This window comes from Zosterops lateralis (assembly GCF_965231275.1).
Source record: "Zosterops lateralis genome assembly, chromosome: 15".
Classification (NCBI taxonomy): Eukaryota; Metazoa; Chordata; class Aves; order Passeriformes; family Zosteropidae; genus Zosterops; species Zosterops lateralis.
The window spans coordinates 3,769,082-3,791,973 of NC_139775.1; the positions used below are offsets into that span (position 1 = coordinate 3,769,082).

At 48.2% G+C, this 22,892-nt stretch overlaps 2 protein-coding genes across 3 annotated transcripts; both read left to right on the forward strand.

The window, feature by feature from the left end:
* The first annotated feature begins 8,466 nt into the window (after nucleotides 1-8,466).
* On the forward strand, nucleotides 8,467-11,691 carry PSMG3 (proteasome assembly chaperone 3). The gene is made up of 3 exons (XM_083872565.1): nucleotides 8,467-8,568; nucleotides 8,914-9,131; nucleotides 11,143-11,691. Exons 2-3 carry the CDS (start codon nucleotides 8,916-8,918, stop codon nucleotides 11,293-11,295), a joined length of 369 nt encoding a protein of 122 aa, XP_083728691.1. The 5' UTR covers nucleotides 8,467-8,568; nucleotides 8,914-8,915; the 3' UTR covers nucleotides 11,296-11,691.
* Nucleotides 11,692-13,079: 1,388 nt separating this feature from the next.
* On the forward strand, nucleotides 13,080-22,398 carry TMEM184A (transmembrane protein 184A). Of its 2 annotated transcripts, none has more exons than XM_083872563.1 (9): nucleotides 13,080-13,174; nucleotides 16,683-16,907; nucleotides 17,566-17,731; nucleotides 18,559-18,649; nucleotides 18,737-18,812; nucleotides 19,384-19,475; nucleotides 19,867-20,036; nucleotides 20,135-20,332; nucleotides 20,757-22,398. In XM_083872563.1, exons 2-9 carry the CDS (start codon nucleotides 16,683-16,685, stop codon nucleotides 21,005-21,007), a joined length of 1,269 nt encoding a protein of 422 aa, XP_083728689.1. In that variant the 5' UTR covers nucleotides 13,080-13,174; the 3' UTR covers nucleotides 21,008-22,398. The 2 variants fall into 2 exon arrangements, with proteins under 2 accessions (XP_083728689.1, XP_083728688.1); XM_083872562.1 differs by lacking the exon at nucleotides 13,080-13,174 and adding an exon at nucleotides 13,652-13,751.
* The last annotated feature ends 494 nt before the right edge of the window (nucleotides 22,399-22,892 follow it).

The window sequence follows — 22,892 nt, forward strand, 5'->3', positions numbered from 1 at the left end:
AAGAGAAGAAATTTTGATTAACACTGCTCTTAATCATCAAAGCTTTAGCTGGAAACTACCCAGTTTTGCCAGCCCAAGCCATAATATGTATTAGAGGACTGACGGTAGAAACAACCAGAGAGGAGAATAAAACAAGAATGGGGAAAATGATGGTCTCATTTGCTTAGGAACAGCTCCATGACCTAAATAGCTACTCCACATTTATGTGGCTGCAGAAGATCAGCTTGTCCCAGTGCCTTCTAACACTGAACATTTGTCCAGCCTTCTAATCTTTAGGACCTTCCCCTAGCAAGTTTCCAGTCAAGCTCCTATTTGTCTTGTTTGCATGATATATCAGGAAACATCTCTAAAGAGAGACATCAGTCTGTGGCATGCAATTCTCTCTGGGAAATAATCTGCTTTGCTGCAGGCTGTGTAGGGGAGATCTGTTACCATTCAAGAGCTGTCCCATTCAAAAACTGCTGAAGCAAAAAGCAAAAACTCTGAGTCAACCCTGAACCAAAGTCCCAGCCAACATCAGGGAGCCCTTTTCTGTTAGAAGAGCCTCTTTTCAGTTAAGACTTTCATCCAAGGTTATCCGAACACTTGCAATCAAATGGCATTTTGTGCTAACATTAATCCTGGTGTCCTGGCCACATTCCAGTTCAAGTAACAACATTCTGCCAACCTAAATGCCTCCAGAGGTTTCAGTAGGATGGAATTTTCTTCTTCCTTTTTGTCTTTCATTTCTGGACAGTTAATTCTGGACAGTGCAAAAGACTGACCACCTTCCAACCCAGCACTGCAGCACCTCTATCAGGAGGAAAGTGAACCTTGAAGTGAAAAGGACCAAAATCCTGCATGAAAACACATAATTAATTATAAATGGCTTTTAAAACACTTCGATGATTTTCTTTTAAATTCTGATATTAGTTGAAAATGTAGAGCTGGAATACTACTGACATCTCTGAGAAAGTCAGCAATCCCAGCAATCAGAACAGAGGTGCCTTTTAAGTTGTAATCGATACACTTGTGACACAAATGAAAGGGAGATGTTACATAAGGAGTTTTTTCCACTGGAGAGAGCCCTGACAGCCAGTTATTGCACTGAGGAAAGGAAGTCACCCAGATGGACTCTCCGTCACACTAATGAAGCCATCTCATAACTGTAACAGAGACCTCATGTATCTGCTGTGACACTTAGCAAATCCGGGCATGAATAAATAACCAAAGTCCAATTGAATTAACCTCCAGCTGATCAGCCCTACTAAACAAATTATCCTAAACTCTGAACAAGATTAGAAGGACTGGCACAGGCCATAATCATGTGGCAGGAGTGTTAATTCAGTTTAACAAGTTTAAACCTAATCCTCCAGTGTTCTCAGATCTCAGGGTTTCAGGGCAAACTAGTTCCAAAATGCTCTTGGAAGGGTTAGAAAAAGAGGCTCGCATGAAGTTGAGAACAAAAACATGACCTCAGCCAAGAGTCACCTAAAGATACAGAAGAAGAATTACAAATGTGGAGCAAAGAAGTATTTAAAAGGACCATTTCTTACTGAGACAGAAGAGAGTAAGAAAATGACATTGATTTCCTCATGGAGTATTCCAACCCCATTTCCAGATGAAATTTAGAAAGTTGATAGCATATCTGCCTTTCTTAATTATCATGGTTCTTGTGCAGAAACAGGAGATAAGCACCTATGAAATAAGGGACAATACTCCATTTTAATGCCATTTTCCCTGATATATAATTGTATTTTGTTCTAAGAGTACATTTGTACAGTCCATCAAAAGCACAATTAAATTATCACAAACTTCAGTTCATTACTTAGAATGGCACTAACAAACAAATTCAGTACTTGTTTCTTTTTATGTTTATTCATAGAAGAATTTATGTGGTCAGTTAAAATTAGCTTTGAACTTCAACTTTTATAGACTCAATATTTTGCAGGGCTTTGAAATATTAAATCTGCTTCCAAGAGGAAATATTTATTTGATTATTCTCTACAGGAGGAAACGTAGTAAACTATACAAGTTTTCTGAAATGGAGATAACCAGGATTAGAAACTCTTCTAAAAACAAATTCCTGCACTACATGCACATACCTCACAGACTCTTTTAAATCTCAATATTCTTCATAAATGTATTTCCAATCTTCTGTCATAGGTAAGTCCTTCAATAGAACTCCCAGTTTCCTAAAATCTCACCCCTTTTCAGTGAGTCTGCTTAGTACAGGCAGATGAAGACACAAATCTGAGAGTCTCTACAGCCCACTAAAGGACACCTGCCTGAACTCTCCTGCCTTGCCATGGAATGTCTTTATGCAAGTCTGACTTGGCTTCTTTACTGTGGCTTCCAGGATGACTTCAGCTTTATGTGCTAAACTTCAGCACCAGAGAGGATGATAATTTTGACTAGATGGCAAACAAATTAAATGTAAAAAAAAAGAAAGAGACATTCACACACCAGGCATTTCCACCATCTTCAATAGCTTTGACACCTCTAAAGAACTTAAAAATCCGATGAGGCCAATCTTCGCCTAATATTCAGAATTAATTCATAATACCCAGAAATAATTTTGGTATTGTTTCATTGGCAAGGCAACGTTGCCCATTTTGTTGAGAACTTGCCTGAATGCTTCCACATATTTCTGCTGCAAAATGAATACCTCGTGTAATTCTGAAACTTTTGTTACACAACCCTCCAAATGGAATCATGACTTGTCTACTGTGTACTTTGCTGTTATTTATGCAGTATATAAATGCAAGGTAAATATTTATTCTCATTTTCCACTGTGTGCACTGACTGATATCTCCAAAAGTTAACAGCAGCATTATGAACTGCAAATGATGACACATTGTCAAAGTTGAAACCATTTGGTTAGATGCCTCTTACATTTTCAAATATTCCCAATGTAATTTTGTAACTGTCTTGAACATAATGAGGCAATGGATTTTTCCTCTTTCAACTGTGTAACAATGAACAACTATTAGAACCACTTTATTATTTCCAGAGTTTGAGGGATCAGTGGCCACAGAGAAAGTATGCCCTTTTCAACCAAGTTTTTAATTGTTTTCTCACTTGAAAGAGGAGCTAATTTATTACTGGCAGCACAGAAGGCATTTGTCTCATCAAGATACATCATTTTAACTGTGAGTGAATTCTAGACAACAACACTATTTAATTTGCTGTCACAATTAAGTGATTTATAGGACTGACTATACTATTAGCATCATACTAATACTCTGACATTCTCGTTACTTCTGCAAGAGCCATGGAGTTATTTTCTGTGCTTTCACACTTCTCAGGAACAGAGGGATATGAATTTTACTCTTAGAAGCTATGCCACAGTAATTTTTACAATCCACCCCATTTGCATGTTGTCTTCCATCTGACAGACCACCACAAGCACCTGAAAATCTCCTACATAAACTGTAGTGAGCTTTAAGGTAATTACTGCTGTCTTTACTGATCCATGGAAATAATTCCTTCGGCCATTGCAGCACTACAAAGCTTCTGCTGCTCACAGAGTAGATCTGCTGATGGATGATCCCATCCACAGGCGCTGTCATGGTTGTGATCTATGAAGGGCTGTTATTTGACAAATGAAAATTATGTAAACAGTACTCAAACTCAATCTTGCCTCATGATGACTCTGTCTGTTCCATACCCCCTGCCTACAGTGCCCTGAGCAGCCAGCTGTTATCTCATGATAAATATCGAGGATAAAATTATCATCAGACAGTACCAGGTTGATGGCATGATGTAATCCTGACTCTTTTAGGTAGCTGGAGCTCTTTTAGCTCTCTTAGGTAGTCTGGAGTGTTTCTGGAGGTGTATCTCACACATTTCAAGAATGTTATTTTTATTTCAGTGGTTGTTGAAATAATTTCTGGAGAAATTTTTGCAAGGAAAATTTAAGATGTGCTTATTTTAAGGGTACTGAATATATGAAAACTACTGCTGTTTGAGATCAAGCACTCCAGAAACTGTTTTCAGCAAAGTCCTTCTGCAGGTGTCACTTGCTTTACTCTTGCCAGGCTCTGCAATCTCAGCAGGACCCCCATCCCAAAATTCTCCCCCAGCACCAAGGTTGCTCCTTTCTCCTCTCAGCCCCATGGATCTGTAATCCTCCTCCCCCAGCCTGCAGAGCAGCTCAGAAAACACCAATGACACAGCATAAAAAAGTCCTACAAGGGCTGGAGTACTCCTCTATTTATAGGTCGCTAAATTTGACTAAAAAAATCTTCCACAGAGCACCAGTCAAATTGCTACCAAGATGTTTCCAGGCCCAGCCAGGGCATGCTGGCTTACTGCCATGTTTTTAAATCCTACCTTGTGCATTGAGCTTTCTCAGGAAAATCTGCTAGTGCTCATATGTGGGCTGTTACTATTGACACAAACATTAATGAACATTCCCATATTGCTCCCTTACTAAGCTGCAAGTGCAAGAAACCAAAACAATAGCATGACCTGACACTCTCAGGCATGTAAACACGTCCAGCAATTCTATTTCAGATGTGCAGCTGAGTGCAGCTCACTCAGAATGGGAAAAATTTCGGTTTAAGTGTTATGTTTGTTTTTTCTTCTAAAACTATGCTTTTTGCTGGCTGAATTCTACATTGGAAAAATAAATGTTTTATCAACAACAGAATGGGTTGGAGTGGTTCTGCAATGCCTGATGGATTGGCTGAGCCTTCCTCTCATACAATCAATGAAATAAGAGGTGTTCCATACAGTAAGAGCCATGGGGACAACATCAGAACAAAGCAAACCTCTTAGAATTGTCTCTCAGAATAAGAACTGATAATCTTGTTATCCTAGGGAGCACAGAAAAGAGCCAGAACCCCCTCATCTTCCTTCAAAATACAAGCACGTAAACTGAGAGCCTCAGAGCTTTAACTCTGAGATGCTGTTCAGGTATCACCTAATCCTGGACACATCTGAACTCTACAGCAGCTACATCCCAGCCTCAGGTTCCCCTGCACACCTTATGTCCCATTTCTGCTCATGTGCAGAAGCAGCTGGGCTGTGGTCGTGTTTGGCAGGCTCATACCTTTATCAGGAGGAGCTCTAGAAACCCCGAGATAAACCAACCAACTTTAGGTGCAGCAGGGGTGTCTCCTGACTGCGGATAGTCGGGTTCAAAGCTGTGTTTCCACCCTGCACTAAAGGCCAAAGGCTCTCTCCACTGACTGCAGAGAGGCAGCCAGGGAGACCCTATTGCTGGGGCTAAACAGCCCCAGGTGTGCTCCTGTCCCTGCCTCCCCCAGGGCCTCCATTCACTATTATTTTCTGAACACAGTCTCTTCCAGACTAATTAAATGCAGTGGGGACGGCTTAAAAGGAGAAATCCAGGAGGTGAATTTCTTCCGCTCCTTCCACTCGTTTTACAATGGCCCCATAGAGAGAGCCCTCACACAACCCCGCACCACCCACACCCCCGACCTTGCTGTGACAGTAATAGGGGGAAGAGGAGCGTTCTGATATTGCCTGGCCCGAGGTATGTACCCACAGGCAGCTCCACTTCATGTATCTGATTTATAACAAGGGTCAGAATAATTCCCAAGCAGCTCCTGCATCAGGGAGCAAACTAATTCCTTTCCTCTCTCCTTGGCTGTGCAGCCCAGAGTCCAGCTGCACCCGAGGTTCCAGCTCACAGTCTATATTCTGCATCATAAAAGGTACAAGAGAGAAATCTAAACTAGAGAAGTAATAACCTGTAAACTAATAAACCAGCCCAGCGCTTCGATAGTGAGGCATTCCCCAGAGCAGGGATTATTAATGTGTGTCCTGAAACACTGTGTGTCTATGTTCGAGAGTAGTGGGAAAGATTTCTGATGCTCTGTAGATCTTACATGTTTGTTCTCATAAAATCAGTTCAGATAAATGCAAAGACTAATATAAAAGCAGCCTCCTTTCAGTCTATACACACAGAGGCACTTAAGCAGTTTAAAAAGAAAAGCAGTACAAAACTGCTCAAATAAATAATAATAAAGGTATCAAGCTGCAATATTAGTAGTTTTGCTTGTCAAAGTATGGGCCTGCACAGTCATTCATTTTCTCTTATAATTGAGAGAGTGACATGCACGACTTATGTTTCTTTGGCAGCGAGTGCATGGGAATGGAAGAAGGGATCTTGAAATCCTGTGAAATCTCCAGTTGAGGATTTGATGGCTCTGAAACTGCCGTCGGTCTCGATTCTTTATTTTCCTCGAACCGTAAAATGGGTTATATTAACAATCTGTTCTGATGAAAGACAGTTTATGAAGCTAAATGTAATAATGTTTGCAATGTGATCAGGGATCTATGGAGAAAAAGTGTTATAGAAGCCAGGAGTGTGAGGATGGATACAGATCCTTCTCAGCCAGAAATGCTGGGAAGCAGATGACAGGCAGACAGACTCCCTCAGCAAAGGGCCTGCTCCCTGTCCTGGTGTGTATCCTCAAATCCCCATCCTCTGCCTCAGTCACACAGACAACAGGAGTCTTCTCCTTAGTTGATTTCTTTAATGTATTCACTTTCAGTGATGAGGATTCAGTGCTCAGTTACTTCAGCTTGCTACATCCCACCTCAGCTACATGCCAAAATGAGACATCCAGTTGACTGAAACTGTGAAAGACAACTTTTTCTTTGTCCCAAACTAATGCAAAACAGCAAAGAATGGTGTTTTCCATGTAAATCTGAACTACAGTGGACTCCCTTTGTTCTCCTGTGATGTAAAAAATAAAATGAAGCCTGGCAAGGATGGCAGGAAGAATCCAGTCCTTTGTGTCCTGAAGTAAAGTTACTCTCTGGAGAAGGCAGAGCAGAAATAAACTTCTTTATGAGTCAGGAGGTTTTACTGACAATAGCTGCTATTATCTCTGTCAAACAGGCAAAGCCTCGAGTGATTGTGGAAAGCAAGAAAGAGGAATGCTGTTTATTCAGTGCTGGAAAACAGACTATTTGCCAGATTGTAAAGAGTACCGAAAAGGTATAGAGTCTCTCTGTTTGAATTAACTACAAAAATAACCTGCTGAATTAAAAGCTTTTCCATGGACCTCTGCTGCTCTCTAACGGTGCCTTAAAGGATTCTCAACACAGAATGTGGTTCTCCTGTAATCAAGTTTTGGTAAAACTTCTAATGCAAAACAAACAAAAGAATTCATGAGGCCCTTTAGAGATGCTACCTGAACAGATAAATCACAGGTCAGGTAGCAATTGCTATATCCATGGCCAGAATATTTGGGATGTGGTGAGGATGCTGGTAAAGGAGAGCTAAAACATGGGAATGCAGGTTTAGATGCAGCAATTGCAGGAGTCTGGGAGGTTGCAAACTTCTGGGAAACGACAGTTTTCAGGCTTTTGTATATATTAGAATACAACATTTTTGTTCATTAATACCAGTATTTCAAAGGAAAAAAATAGCACTGTATTAACTGGGTATAATTAATAGAAACTAATGTTTGCACCTGGGACAGACACATTTGGTTTCACTCTCCTCACACAGATGTTTTTATTTTATCCCTCAGTACAGCTCCATTGGGCATCTGCCAATGCTCGCTCAGCTAAAGGCAAGGCCACTTCCATGACCAAAACCAGCCTTGCTTTCATGGAATCACAGAATGGTTTGGGTTGGAAAGGACCTTAAAGCTCATTTCGTTTCACCCTGCCATGGCAGGGACACCTTCCACTGTCCCGGAGTGTTCCAAGCCCTGTCCAGCCTGGCCTTGGACATTCCATGGGGCAGCCACAGCTGCTCTGGGCACCCTGTGCCAGGGCCTCACCCCCTCACAGGAAAGTTCTTCCTAATAGCCAATATAAATTTCTTCCCCTTGAGTTTTAAAGCATTCACCTTGTCCTATCTGTCTGCCGATATAAGAAGTTACCTCTCTTACACAAGCCGCCTTTATAAACCACTTTTATTAAGATGGGAAGCACGCTCGGGATCTTACAGTGTGGCCTAACAACAGCCAGCAGTGGGAGCGACCGTATCCCATGGGGAAACGGAGGGAAAAGGAAAAACAACATTGACAGCCCCTGTAGGGCCCCCAGGGCCACCTGTCCCCTCACAGGCCACCTCCTCATGGCGCAGGGGGCCCTGCTCTGGGACTCCTCCCGGCGTCAAACGGGGAGAAACCGGGCGTGGAGACCGGACCGGGGGAAAGGGTTTATCGCCGGGAGAAGGGGTTTATCCCCGGGAGAAGAGGTTTATCCCCGGGAGAAGGGGTTCCTCCCCGGGGGAAGGGGTTTATCCCCGGGAGAAGGGGTTCCTCCCCGGGGGAAGGGGTTTATCCCCGGAGAAGGAGCCGGGTGTGGCAGCCGTGCCCGAGCCCGGCGAGGGGCCCTGCGGGGAGCGCGGCGGGGCCGGAGATGGCGCCCGAGGCGCGCGAAGGCGGCGGGTAATGGCGGCGGCGCTGAGGGAAGGGAAGGGCAGGGGAGGGGACGGGCCGTGAGGGCAGCGGCCGCCCTGCGCCATCGCCCCCCGCCGGCTGCGGGAGGGACGGAGGGAGGGAGGGAAGGAAGGGAAAGGAAAAGAAAGGCGCCGCTTCCGCCACGGCGGGGCGGGCCCGGGCGGAGAGCGGCGGCGCGGCGGGGCTGGCACGGGTAGGGGCGGTGAGGGCCGCGGCCCGGCGGGATGGGGGTGGCTGTTTTCCTGTGTCCCTGTCTCCGTGTCTCTCTCAGGAAAAGCCTGGTGGAGCCGGAGTGGAAAGCAGAGCTCGAGGTTTCCCCCTCGGTAGCAGCCACTCTGGTTAGCAGGGCCCCAGGGGCAGTGATGATGCCATCGCATCAGGGCTTCCCAGTCCTGCCCAGTCGGGGGTGCGGGTTTGCACTGAAATTAACTTCAGCGTGCGTATTTTAAATTATGGGAAGGATTCGGTCTTTTTGTAGCCCGTAGCGCGTGTTTTTAATCTGATGTGGTACTGTTGTCGTTTTGTTCCTTTTTGGAAGCGATGGAAGCGGGTCCCATCGTGACGTCCAAGCAGCGGGAGGAGGTGGTGCACGGCGTGCCCACGGAGGTGGTATGCACCGCCTTCTCCAACTCCGTCCTGGTGGTGGTCACACAGTACGGCAAGCTGGGCACCATCGTCTACGTGGACCCCAACACCATCGGCGACAACGTGGGCAGGCCCTCGCTCACCACCAAGGTGTTGCTGGGCAAGGATGAGGTGAGAGCGGATGCGGAGCGCGGAGGCAGCGAGGATAAGGGGGAAATGTGGTAGGTGGGGCTGTGCAAGTTGCCAGGGAGGCTGATGAATCACAGCAGTCAAGCAGTGTTTGAACAGTGATAAGATTAATTTTAAAATGAGGAAAGAGGGGCTCATCAGAAAAGTATGTGCGCTCGTCTGCTCTTGGACATGAAAGTTTAACTAACCGTGAGTGGTTTGGCGATCTGTTGTTTTGTGTCCTACAGGATATGGATTGCTTCTGCATGTTTATGGAAAGTTTGATAAAGCTCTGTTGATTTAAGGGTTGCAAGATTAAATATGTAGCCACTGATAACCTTTTTGGGTTTCTGTTCCAGTGAGTTTGTTTTCCTTTTCAGGTCTGTTTTCCCACCCCCATCCTCCCCTGTCTATGCCAGCCCCATAATGGACTTTAGTTGCCCCCTCCCAAGTGTGCCTGCCAGCACCTTCCCTCGATAAAGTTTAATTTGTTTTGCTTCAACAAAATGAGGTTTTTATTGAGCATTTCACAGAGCTTAAGAGAAAGCAGAAGCAAATGTGTTTCACAAAGCATCAACTGGTCAAACATTAAAACAGAAAGTTACAGAGCGACAAGATTATGAGGCTTTCCATCAGGGTTGAAGCCAGCACATATTACTTGCTAGCTTTAACTAGAAAAGCTGTAGCAACACAAGTTCCTGATTCTATCCATGACTTCCCCTTGTGGAATTTTTTCTCTTGAGTAATAGCCTTCCCTTTTTGGATGGGAGATATTTTGCTTTCTCTGCTTTGCTATCTGCTAATGCTGACCACCTCCACCCCTAAGCTTATTTTGTGTTTTATTTGGAAATGGGAAGTGCTGTGTTGACTTTGTTCCATGCTATTTTTAAATAATTTTAACTAACTTAACTGATCTAAGCTTCAAGAAAACACTTTGATTAGTTTGCTGCTTTCCTGCTTGTCACTGTTAACATCCTTCTTTGGGATGTTACACAAACAGCAGCTAAAACCAAACAAACTCATCCTTCTGACAGATACACAACTATGGGTGTAAATAACACCTAGACAAGCTGGGTGGTTTGAAGCTGTGCTGGGTGAGGTTGACACTGGACATCAGAAACCACCAAGAGGGTGGTCAGACACTGGAACAGACTTGAGGTGGTCAATGTTCTGAGCCTGTCAGTGTTTAAGAGCCATTTGGACAATCCCCTAAATAATGTTTTAACTTGGTCAGCTCCAAGTTGTCAGGCAGTTGGACTAGATGTTGTAGGTACCATCTAAATGAAATAGTCAGTGCTATTCTGATCTATTCTTGTTGAAGAAACCTCATGGAAAATATTATATCCCTTTTATTGCCTCCTTCAGCCTCACTACTTACTTCTGGTTTTCATTAGTCTATTAAAATAAAGAGCAACATGTCTGTAACACCAGGCATACAGAAAGTGTGGATATAACACCATTTGGGGGTCTCTAGGAACTACAAAAATAAGAGCTTTTTTCCAGGGCTTGTCAGTGGTACGTCCCCTCTTCAGAACAAGTTTTTAAACAAAAAAAAAATCTGTACTTGCAAACTTCTTTAGAAACCTGGCTGTGAAGGAGGTAAAGGCATTTGGATCCACAGCATTTCATATAATTTAACACTGGTGCCATAGTTCAGGTGGGAGGATTATGGAAGGGAAGATTCTCCATACTGAGTTTCCAAGTTTTCCAGACAGTGCTGAACTCAATTCAAGTGCAGCTCCAGTAAAGTTGTTTCAGGGTGGTGTGGGTGGCTGGCACACTCATGGGACCAAACTCTTCCCTTTAAACTGATTGAGAAAGTGCTTTCCAAAGTTCCCTGTCCCATGGCTTGCCTGTGCTGACCATGTTGGAACTGCTTAGTAAACATCGAGCTCAGTCTGAGTCCAGGATCAACAGGTTCTCCACGTCACTCCGGGAACTCTTCCTCTCCTAACTCGTGCAGGAGGGCTCTCCCATCTGTAGGAATGTACATCTGTATCCCTTTGCTTTTCAGCCCCTCGTTCACGTTTGTGCCAAAAACCTGGTGGCGTTCGTGTCGCAGGAAGCCGGGAACAAACCCGTTCTCCTCGCCATGGCTCTAAAGGACAAGACCATGGAAGGAATACAGGCTCTGCGAGAAGTGATCCGAAGTTGCCAAGTGTGGTGAAGTTGTGCCATCTGGATTCAAGGAAATGATCTTGAGTCCATGACTCATCACCACCTATTTAAAAGGACTAAGAAATGAAAATGATGGAATGTCTTTGTGGTGGTTTTGGACGTCCTGAGGAATTTCATGAATTTTTCTCTACTGTGTAGAACATTTGTGGGTTTTGTTACTGGGACAGGTTTGTAAGTCCATAAAGACAGTGAGATGAGAGCAATTGTCTCAACATAGGAGAAAAATGCTATTTTTATCCTGTTGGGTGGGTCATTTATTTGGGAAAGGGCTCTGTTGTGCACATGTGTCCTGAGGAGCAGCAGATGCTAAGCTCTGTAGCTGTGCCCTACCGCAAAGGGGGAACACCCAGTGCAGAGGGAATGAAAGAAGCCTTGTCAAATCAAATTTTACCTGTTTTCTTTTTTGCTCTGTGAGAATCACTTCAATTGAAATACAAGCCTTGGTAAAAAAAATCAACAGTTGTATAATGGGAAAGATTTTCTTGCCTTTTTTAAGGAAATGAGTCCTAGATGGCTGCTTTGTCCTTATGTCCATTCCTTTCTGGATGTAGTTTGAATTAATTTTCTACTTTCACTCTGATTTTAAAGAAAGGCAGATGATGCTCTGCAAATTTCATGAAAGCTGGTGTCGGGGTGGAGTACAGGAACCCAAAATAGTGGTAAGAAAATAATCTCTGCCAATGGATTATGTGGTACCAACACATCAGAGAAACAACATCCATAGGCTGATCACCTGCAATGAACATCTGTCTTAGGAGATGTGAGGACAGAGGATTTGAGGGGTTACATAGGGTTGTTTCTGTCATTTACAAAAGATATCAGATTAAGTTGTGTGAGCTGATGCAAAGATTAATAGCCAAACTTTTGCCTTTTGCTTGGAAAGCACATTTGTTTTTACTTTTTGTAATAAACAACAACAAGTAGTAAATTTTTAAGTGAGCTGTGACACACTTTTGTCACTTATGAACTTGACAGCACGGACAGAGGCCAGGTCTTGGATTCTGGGCAGGGAGAGTTGTGCTAAGACCAGTTGGTACAGCAGAATCAGCACAGAGTCTGTGCCCACCCCATAGTGATCCAGCTGCCAGGTCACTTCTGTTGCTAAAAAATCCCCTAGAAGTAGAAAAGCAGAAAAAGGATTTTGAAAGGACTCTTCTCTGAAGTAAGGGTTATTTACAGCATTTAAAAGGATTATGAGAAATGAAACTCCTTTTTAAAAATACATTCAAACACTGCAGGCTTCCAGCTGCCCTTGACAAGAAACTTCATCTAAAAATAATTTTCAAAACTGTGCTTCCAAGAATCAAAGATTCGCATCTGCCAGAGCTATAAATTTTTCCTCTTTTACACTTCCCTTTTTTTTTGTCTAGGAAGGCATGTGGAATTAGTTATTGTCAATCTTGGTTTGCTAGTAGGGATTCTCTCCTGACACAAAACTGATGCTCTTCCTTTGTCCATAGGTCCAGCAGCTTGTGAAAAACATACATGAATAAATAAAATGGATGGAAATTGCATCTTCCACTGTGGTGATACGGTGCCATAGCACTGCTGTGCCCCAAAGAGCTGGGTGTTACTACCTAAATGCCAGGCACAGGTTAAGCACCTTCACTTCCTGACTGCTTATGTGCTGCCAGATCTGCACAGAGTGGTGTGTGAGGAAAGGACGTGGAAACCTCTCTTGATTTGATGCTCGGAGCCAGGACAGACTTACCTTGCTGCCTTTATATGTGTTATAAATTAGAGCACGAGCAATTGGTCCTTCGACTTTGCTCCTCTCTGCTGCGCAGTAAACCAAAGGGGAGGCCTGCCCAAACAACAGGCACAAGGTGGTACCAGCTGCCTGCCTTTTAGTCATTGCTCTCCTCCAGGTAGAGATTAATTCCCAATTGCTGGGAAAGCTGCCTCTGCCACCCGGGCAGAGCTCCTGCCCTCGGCCGCAGGACGTGTGCTGGGTGGGGGGCGGCGGCGTCGGGCAGCCCCGCGGCTTTCCATCCGTGTTTGCTTTGCGGGCGTGGGTGCCGAGCGCGGCGGACTGGAAAGGTAAGTCGGGTGGCTTTTCTGCCAGAGACAAAGCCCGACCTGCTGCTCCAGCTCCCGCGGGGCCCGGGGCGCAGGGAGGGCGCTGGCAGGGTGAGCGGGCACAGCGAGGGGGTGCTGGTAAGGTAAGCGGGGCACAGCGAGCGCCAGTGGAGCGCTGGTGGGACACGGGGAGCAGCCAGGGCGAGGAGGGTGCTGGCAGGAAGAGTGGGACGCTGACGGGGCCAGCGGGGCACCGGGGGGAGCAGCGGGGTAACCGGGGCAGTGGCAGGGCCCGCGGCCAGCAGGCGGGCAGGGCTGGGACCGTGTCCGGAGGAGGAGTCTCCAGCCGTGCAGGTGGAGGAGGGCACGGGGGATGCAGAGGCAGGAGCACGGCAGCCAGATTCCCTCCCGGAGGAGCCCCAAAGGGTGAGTGGGGCCCTGGGGGGTGCACAGCAGCTGGGGGAAACCCCGCAAATGAGGGCTGACCCAGGCATTGGTTCTGAGCACCTGTGGGAGCCGCTGGGAGGGCAGAGCCTCCTCTAAGAGCCCTGTGCCTGCGTCATCCACTCCTCCAGATGGGCTTCAGGGAGGGCTCGATGCTGCCCTGCCGCGATTTGTGGCTGTGTGCTGCAGGTCCTTCCTCCTGAGTGGCCTGATGGTGGTGTGGAGAGGCTGGTCCGATAAATAACCGGAGTGTCCGGGCTTTATCTGAAAGCAATCAGGAGGAAAGGCATGTACCCTGCTCTGGTGAGGCTAAGCCTGGATGCTCCCCTCCCCGGGATGGGGATCAGGGATCTCCGAGGCACCGCTGGGGGGCTGTGAGGGCTCACCTTTCCCTGCTGACTTGCTTCACCCCACAGGGGGCTGCCACCGAGATGGGGATTTGTCCTGGGTGCTGCAGGACGCAGGGAGGGATGTGAGCCGGGAGTCTGGGCTCTGGCAGCCTGCAGATGGAGGGGATTCCCTGGCAAGGTGAAAAGCCCCATTTGCAGGTGGCCTGCTGAACACAAGCTTCACTTCTCAGTTTATCTTCTCAGTTCTCACTTAGTATCTAATATCCAGGGAGCGTGTGTAACAGGTAGACACTGTATGGCAGGTACCTGCAAGGTGTCTGAAAACAGACAGATTGGATATGGCTCAGTCCCATCGAGGAGCTGAATTTTACAGCTGATACCATTCCCGGCGTCTCCTTGCTGCCTTTGTTTTGGAAGCAAATGGCTCTCTAACTGCATTGAATTGCCTGACTACCTTGCACGGCCGGGATCTAATTACCTGTGGAACTGGGAGCCCTGTCTCCGAGAGGCACCGAGGCTTTTGCTTTTACTGACTTGCTCTGCCGTGTTCAGAGTGTGACAATGTCGGGGAGGCTGCCAGGACTGGCTGTCGGTGCCACCCTGCTCACACCGCGATGGCTGGGAAAGTTAATAGGGGGTGGGATATCCTGGGCCAAGCATCTGTGCCACAGCACTGGGTTGAAAACATGGATCTAGTGAATAAATGAATAAATGGATCTAGTGAAGAGCACAGCTCTCTGCAATGTCCTGGGGAGTAATCTGGATCACTAGAAAAGGGAGTAGAAAAACACAGCTAGAGAGAATGAGCTTTCATGCTGCTCTGTTATGATGCTCTGGCAGAGGCAAAGCAGGGCCAAACCCAGCCATTTAGCCCCAGCCAGCAGCGGGGCAGCCCCCAGAAAGAGTGAGGAGTGATTGGGGAACGGGGCACAGCCGGACTCTCATCTCCCTCCCTGTGCCACGAGCTATCTCCGTGCTCCTGTTAATGTTTACAAGTCAGGTCCGGCAGCATCCAAGCCTGTCCAAAGACCAGGTCCCGCCCCGGCTTTCCCGGGATCCTTTATCCTGCTGGCCGGGGCAGGGCCGCAGGACGGTGGCGGGGAGGAAGAAGGCGGCTCTCCGCTCCCTGTGTAACACTATCGGGCGCGCTGTCCCCGCTCGGGGCGGTACCCGGGCTGAGCTCCCGGGCCCAGCAGCTGCCGCGGCATCTCCGCTTACACGGCACTCCTGCCAGGCGGAGCCGGGCAAAGGTATTTTTAGGGCTGTTGATCTGACACCAGCTGAGTTTCCTCTCCTGTGAGGTTGGGGTTCGGTGAGAGGGCAGAACAGGGAGCCGCGGGGTCAGCTCTTGCTTTGGTTTGTTTTCAGTGTTTAATTGGACCGAGGTCATTCCCTGCCACTCTTATCTATGGCAGATATTTTTCTGCTTCTCTCCAGTTCGTGCTTACAGTTTTACCCCAGGTGATAGTTACCCAGCAGCCAAAATATTTGTTTATTAACAGATGCACTGAGAAGCATCTATATTGTTAGAGTTCAGCTTGCAGGTTGTTGTTTTTTTAAACCATATTGTTATACTTGGGGACAAGCAGCTTTCCATAGATTAGCAGAAAAACAACCCAAACATGGCAGTTTATGCATCTGTTGGCCTTGAGATATGAAGCTGCCCTATAAATAATTGCTTATTATTAGGTTCTTGCTGTCTGGAGCCGCAGGGTACACGGTGTCCATATGCCCAGGCACCCTCTGCAGCAGGAATGCTCAGTGCCTTGGGGGCAGCTGGCTTCCAGGAGCACACACCGAGCAGGCAGATGCCACAGCACTCCTGCATCCCCAAAGGGCAGCAGCTCTGCCTCTGGCATGGCAGGCTTGCTCCCTTGTGCTTAATTTGGGTGCAGGAGGGACTGCTGGCTGTCCTTCAGGTCTTGGGGTTGGCACTGCTGGCACAGTGACACCCCCACAATCCCAAAATAGCTGGGTGAAGAGTGTGGGTGACACCAAATGTCTGGTTTCTTGGGCAGCCCCAGGCTTTGCTCCCGGCAGGCCACCCATGATGAAAGCAGCCAAATTTAGGGGGGGACCTAGGAAGATGACACAAGTGTCCTGATGGCTTATTGGTAAGGGATTCTTTATTGTCCTGGGTGAGGGATCGGTCTAACCCTTAAGTCTCTGGTTTCTGATGGAAAAGGATCCTGAGCCACAAGTATGAACTCATAGGGGCACAAATATGTACAGATCATTCCCTTTCAAGTGGGAGTGATTCCTGAAAAACCAAGGAGAAGTGTGTCTTTTGGGAGACATGGGAACTGCATAGACCTCCTCAGGGAAAAGAGGGTCTGCTCTTGAAGGATATTTGCGTTTTCCTGCTGAGAGAAGGAGACCCAATCATGGTAAAGGGACTGGTTTGGGTGAGGGACACCATGGAAAAACCCTGAGCAGGAGATAAATCTCACAGGAGGTTTGTACATGGTGTGTGGGCTGGGAAATCTGCTGGGACCTTCCCTGTCACCAGCTTACCTCACTCCTGCCTTCCTGCACCACTCCCCTTTCCTCTCTCTCCCTGCAGATGAGTAATGCCACACGTGCTGTGCCCTCTCCCATGGCACCTGGTACATCAGGGCCTGGCACAGCAGCCAGGCTGGCCTCAGCCCCCCCATTCTCAGCTGTTTCCCTGCTGACGGCTGCCCACAACGACTCCCAGGACAGCCAGCAGCTTTTCCTGACCACGACAGCAGCGCACATCATCTCTGGCATCTTTGTGTGGTCAGCACTCATCATCACCTTCCACCAGGTATGGGCTGCAGCAGAGAGGGGGCTCAGCACAGGGGCTGACATGAGAGCAAAATTATTGATTGCCCCCAAGTCCATTGCAAATCACTCAGCTCCAGATGAGTGTTTCTTCCTGTTGCTGCCCAGAGGTGATATCCCTGCTGTCAGGAGCCTGGTGCTGGCAGCTCACAAGGATGGACTTTGCCCACACTTTCCCCAGGTGGTTGCCAGAGCCAGGAGAGGCTGCAGGGCATTGGCACTGCCCAGAGACAACACCCAGTGGGGCATTTGGGGTGTGCAGCACGAGCTGCCTTGAGGCACACCCCGAGTGGGCATGGTTTAGGGGGCTGTGCAGGTCCCTGCTGCTGAAGGCAGCCCTGGGGCAAGCTGCTGTCTCCAAGCACTGGGATGGGGCTGCACAAGGGAAGGCACATTCCTCATACAGCCCAGAGAAGGAATCTGATTTCCACATGTTTTCATGCAAGGGATTCGCCCAGGGAGCGGGATGGAGCCTGCTGTGTGTGTTCACTGCAATGTGTCTGTGGTGGAAAGCTGGCAGAGCTCTCACCCCAGAGAGGAGGGTTAACATAGCACTCCTGTGGGCTTGGGGGCACCTCTAGTCCCTATCTTGACCTGGATAGGGACAACAGCCACAACTCTTCATGCTGGGCACTTTGCAGATCTACACACACCTGAGGAATTACACCATCCCCAAGGAGCAGCGCTACATCATCCGCATCCTCTTCATCGTGCCTGTCTATGCCTTTGACTCCTGGCTCAGCCTCCTCCTCCTCGGCAGCCACCAGTACTACGTCTACTTCGACTCGGTGCGTGACTGCTATGAAGGTGAGCACAGCATCTGCTCAGCAGGGAGGCTGAGGGCAAAGCAAGGCTCTCACCCTGCTGACCTGTGTCTCTGGAGCATCTTGGATTGTGAAGTGGCAAATCTCCATTGCTTTCACTTCCCACTCTCCCTTCCTCCATGCAGAAGTTTTCCCTTTCCTTCTCTGTCGGCAGTAGGGAGGGGATGCCCCACAGCAAACACGAGCTGGTGCCTTTCAGACATGCTTGGAGGGACCCCAGCACCACAGTCCTGGGAAAGAGGTTTCCTTGCTGCCTGTGGGGTAGAAGTGCAGCTTCTCTAAAACACGACGCAGATGTACCCAAGAAATTGGGGAGTTGGGATGTGTTGAAGTGCAAGGGAAACCTGTCAGGATTAAGGCTGTTTTTCTACCTTGTTCCTCTGTTCCTCAGGAACTAAGTTGTGTGGGCATTTGCATTACTTCAGGTTTGGAGTATATGAAAAGTAAGTGGTGGGGATGTCCAAGAAAACTGTTCAGGACCCACTTCTTGCTGACCACCAGCCATTTGTGCTGCCCCTGAGCAATTTTGAGGTATTTCCATGCAGGTGGTCCCTGGATAGACTGTGTGTGCCCAGAGGAGCTGCTGTGTCTCTAATGAACTTTGTGCACATTGTGTCTGACTCCACCTGGAAGTCGGATGGATTTGACCTGCTGCTTCTCTCACTGGGCTCCCACCCACCAACATCCCAAATCTTGATGCAGTGCCAGACTGGATAAGGAAACACCTGAGCAGGAAGGAATGAGAGATGAAACTACCTCCTCCAGGACTTCCATCAGTCCTGCTGATCATGTCTGCCCTTGCCTTGGCAGCTTTTGTGATTTATAGCTTCCTGAGCCTGTGCTTCGAGTACCTTGGAGGGGAGAGCACCATCATGACAGAGATCCGAGGGAAGCCCATTGCGTAAGTCCCAGCACCCTGTGAGTTCCTTCTCCACCCTCTTTCCCAATCCAGCACCCACAATAGCATCCCCTCACCTTCTGCTTCCAGGTCCAGCTGCTTTTACGGGACCTGCTGCCTTCAGGGTATGTCCTACTCCATCGGGTTCCTGCGCTTCTGCAAGCAGGTGGGTACCCGATGGGGAGCATCACCTCCACTTCCCTCAGATGAGGGCTCTCTGGGTGATAGGTTCCTTCCCCACTGCCCTGCCAAGGCGGCTTAGGTTCATTATTCTCTTAAGATGCTGGATTTGGAGGCTTTTTTCCTCTGAGGGAGGCAGGTCACCAGTTCGCTGGCATCTGGCCAGCAGCAAGGCTGCTCTCTGTCCTTGCCTCTGACTCACTGCTGAGTCAGGGTCTCCTCCCACTGCAGAGCTCAGATTGCCATCTCTGTCCAGTCCCAGGTTAGTCTGGATGCTGTCTCACTCTCCAGGACTGCACTGTGGGCTGAATCCTGTCACCCATCTGTCCCCAAGCCCTCTGGTCCCCCACCCTGGACTGGCTAGGTTGCCTTTCAGGAGCTGCCTTCTGGAAGCCCCACTCCCTCACAGGAGTCTGCAGACCTTGTGCTGGTTCATATTTCCCCTCCCAGCACTGCTCTCTCCTCTGTGTGTGTGTCTGCCCCTGGAGCAGAGGGGTGGGATGTGGGGAGTGGGATGTCCTTCTGCCCGTGGTACACCGTGTCTCTCCCCTGTGCAGGCCACACTGCAGTTCTGCATTGTGAAACCCCTCATGGCAATTATCACCATCATCCTGCAGGCATTTGGGAAGTACCACGATGGAGACTTCAAGTGAGGATGCTGGGTGGGGCTGAGGGGGTGAATGGGAGAGGATGGATCCCTGCTCCATCACCAGTGTGTCCTGCCAGTCTCCCCAGGAAGCTGCTGCATGCACAGTGAGCACTGTGAGCCCAAAGTGCTGGGGAATAGAGACTCACTGCCCCCAAGCAATAAAGGGACAAAATTCCTGTGAGCCATAATAAATAAAATAATAAATAAAAAGAAGTCCCACCAACAGAGGAGAAGCTGCTACCTCTGCCCTCCTCCCCCTCCTGGGCTGTGCTCTCCCTCACAGCAAAGCTATGCACTCTCCCCTTCCCCATTTGATCTCTCTTTGCCCCCAGCTGTACTTGCTTTGCTCCCCACAGCCCAAGGCAGCAGTTCTCTCTCTCTCTGCCCACAGTGTCCACAGTGGATACCTCTACATCACCATCATCTACAACTTCTCTGTCAGCCTGGCCCTTTATGCCCTTTTCCTCTTCTACTTCGCCACCATGGATCTGCTGCGTCCGTTCAAGCCAGTCCTCAAGTTCATCACCATCAAGGCTGTCATCTTCCTCTCCTTCTGGCAAGGTGGGTCCCACCATGGACACCCAGCACTTCTCCTCCATAGCCCCACCTGGATCAGGGGTGCAGGAGCAGAACTGATCCCTCTCCCTTCCCGCACACAGGGACACTGCTGGCAATCCTGGAGAAATGTGGGGCGATCCCTGAGGTTCAAATCATCGATGGGAAAGAGGTGGGAGCTGGGACAGTGGCTGCTGGCTACCAGAACTTCATCATCTGCATTGAAATGTTCTTTGCTTCCATTGCCCTGCGCTACGCATTCACTTGCCAGGTGTACAGGGAGAAGAAAGAAAACTCAACAGGTAACTCTTCCTCACTTCTTCCTTTCTTCTATGACTAAGGAAAGAGGAAACCTCCCTTATTTTATTAGTATCCCATTACCAATGGGATGCTTAAGGCTACAAGAGGAATTTCTTTATTCTGTGCTCCATACATTCCTTCTCTCTCTTTCCTCATGACACCTGTAAGGTAAAACAAGGGGGCAGATAAGGAGACCTTGGTGTGGCTGGGCAGGATTAGGGGATGGTGGTATTACCCACGTGCTGTTGGAGAGGATCCATCCTCTTTGAAACATAGAGCTGGGATTGCCTTCCTTCTCCTTGGAACCGCAAGCTGACGTGGCCCACAATGAGCCCCACAATGATCTTGAATTTCTAAGGAAAAGTGTCTTGGATCACTTGAGCTCATTGATTGTCCCATCACCCTCCTGCTCTCCCTGTTTTGCAGCAAACCTCGCCCCAATGCAGAGCATCTCGAGTGGGCTGAAGGAGACCATCAGCCCCCAGGACATCGTGCAGGATGCCATCCACAACTTCTCTCCCACATACCAGCAGTACACCCAGCAGTCCATGCAGGAGGCAGAGCGCAAAGTGCCGGGGGAGAATGGGCATGTGGCCACCAAGATAGATGGACAGAGCAGTAGGAAGAGCAAAAACATTGAAAAGAGGATGCTAATCCTGTCAGATGAGGAGCTGTAGGAGGTATCAGAAGAGACACTGACACTGAAGAGGTTTTAACCCATGCAAAGGGGAGGTGTCTTGAGGCTGAGACAGCCTGGGCTAATCAGAGTACTGAGAAGCCAGGAACTCTATCCAAAAAGCCAGTCTCTCAGAGGGAAGATGCAATAACCCAGAAAAGGTTAAGTCAAATAGTGCCAGCTTCTGCTGTCATGGATGGAGCTGTGTTGGACCCTGTGTTACAGCCTGGGCTTTGCTGCCCCACTGCTGCTGTCTCTCTGCCAGCCCTGTGCCAATGCTGGGGGATGCCAGGCAGCGAGGAGAGCCAGGGTGCAGGAGAGACCAGCCGCCCTCGCCCTCCTCTTACCTCCAAGCAGTGCAGAGGCCTGAGAGAAATGCTTTTCTCAGCACAGTTCTGCTCTAGTTTCTCCCAATTTGAGTAAAAAATGATCTCCAAGGGCTCTGTGGAGAAAACCAGCCCAGGAAGGTGACTTCACTTCACCTCAAAACCTGGTAAAGGTTGAAAGACGTCATTCCTTATTTTTACATCTTTCCCCCTCTCCTTCTCACAGCAAAGCTTATAGAGATATGCAAAAGACCTTTACCATGGAGAAAGAGTAAGTCATCCTCTTCTCCCTCCAGATGTGGATGCAGATGTCCAAGTAACTCTCCCGGGAGTGTGGCAGGACCTCACTGGGACTAACCAGAGGTCTGCAGCTGCATTTCTGAGAGCTGCCAGTGACAGAAGTGCTTGTTTATGTCTAAACCAGTTTATCTTTGAACGGATCAGAAGTTAAAAGGGATTCCAGCTTCCTTATCAGAATCTTTATTAGAGAACCAGACTGTGACTGGTGGTGGTAGGAATTCACTTACTGAGAACTGTCTGTTCCTCCTAACCCTTCACTATTCCCTGTCCCTGGGCTATGCCTGACCTATGGGAAGGCAAGCAGGAGCTGAGCCCAGATGGGTGACCATGGTGAGGATAGCGAGGTGCTGAGATGTTGCCACGTCTTGGCTGGGGCAAGACCACAGGCAAGGGAAGACTGTATGGAGGGTTGCTCTTCATATCAGTGATGGCAAGCTCACATCCTTCTGTTAGGACTTCTCCTTTCTTCCCCAGTTTTTAGTCTAATTTCTATTCTCCTGTTAATGAGATGATCTCTGGGAATTAACTTAAGCACTGGTTGGGCTGTTGTCTGGGACGGTAGCTGGCTAGTGGAAGGATGGAGGCAAATCTACAGCCTCAGATTTGCAGTTATGTGGCAAACAAACTGATGGATAAGGTTTGGAGCCCTTTTAAACACAACTCATGGAATTTGGATCTTTTTATTCCCTGCTCTTAAGCTGCAAAATGTAAATCACAACACAAAATTATTTATTTTTTTTTCTAATAAACAGCAGTTTCTAGCACAGAGCAAGCGAGCATTTTCACTGAGCTCAGCAGGCAAAGCCCACGATCTGCCTGTTCCTGCTATAATGCTGATGCTCTTAAGCTTAACGTCCTCCCTGCCCCTCAATGCTGGCCCAGCAGAAATACCTGCACACGCAGCATCCTGCACATTTTGGCATTCCTACAGGATTTGTGCTCATCTTTTTGACTCCACAAAGAACGTGCATGTCTCCCGCTCCCTCTCTTCGCACAACACCACTTCCAACCCTTGCCTAAGCTGTGGACGCAGTGGTTCAGAGGTGCGGGATCTGGTTTTGGTAAGCCAAGCCCAGAGTCCATCACCAACAAGACAAGCTCTGTTTATTACTATTATTGGAGAAATCTTACTATGTTATAACCCAGACTCCACGAGAGCAACCTATAGTTCAGCCAGTCCTGCAAGTCCCTCTGGTCTGAAGGAGCACTGCTCATACCTGCTCAGCCGGTGAGACTGTGGCCACTTTTCCTGCAATAAGG

Coding starts and splice junctions, on each gene's coding strand:
- PSMG3 (XM_083872565.1), top strand. CDS start 8,916: ATGGAAGCGGGTCCCATCGTGACGTCCAAGCAGCGGGAGGAGGTGGTG. Junction 9,132..11,142: donor TGTTGCTGGGCAAGGATGAG/GTGAGAGCGGAT, acceptor TTTGCTTTTCAG/CCCCTCGTTCACGTTTGTGC.
- TMEM184A (XM_083872563.1), top strand. CDS start 16,683: ATGAGTAATGCCACACGTGCTGTGCCCTCTCCCATGGCACCTGGTACA. Junction 16,908..17,565: donor TCATCATCACCTTCCACCAG/GTATGGGCTGCA, acceptor GGCACTTTGCAG/ATCTACACACACCTGAGGAA. Junction 17,732..18,558: donor GGTGCGTGACTGCTATGAAG/GTGAGCACAGCA, acceptor TTGCCTTGGCAG/CTTTTGTGATTTATAGCTTC.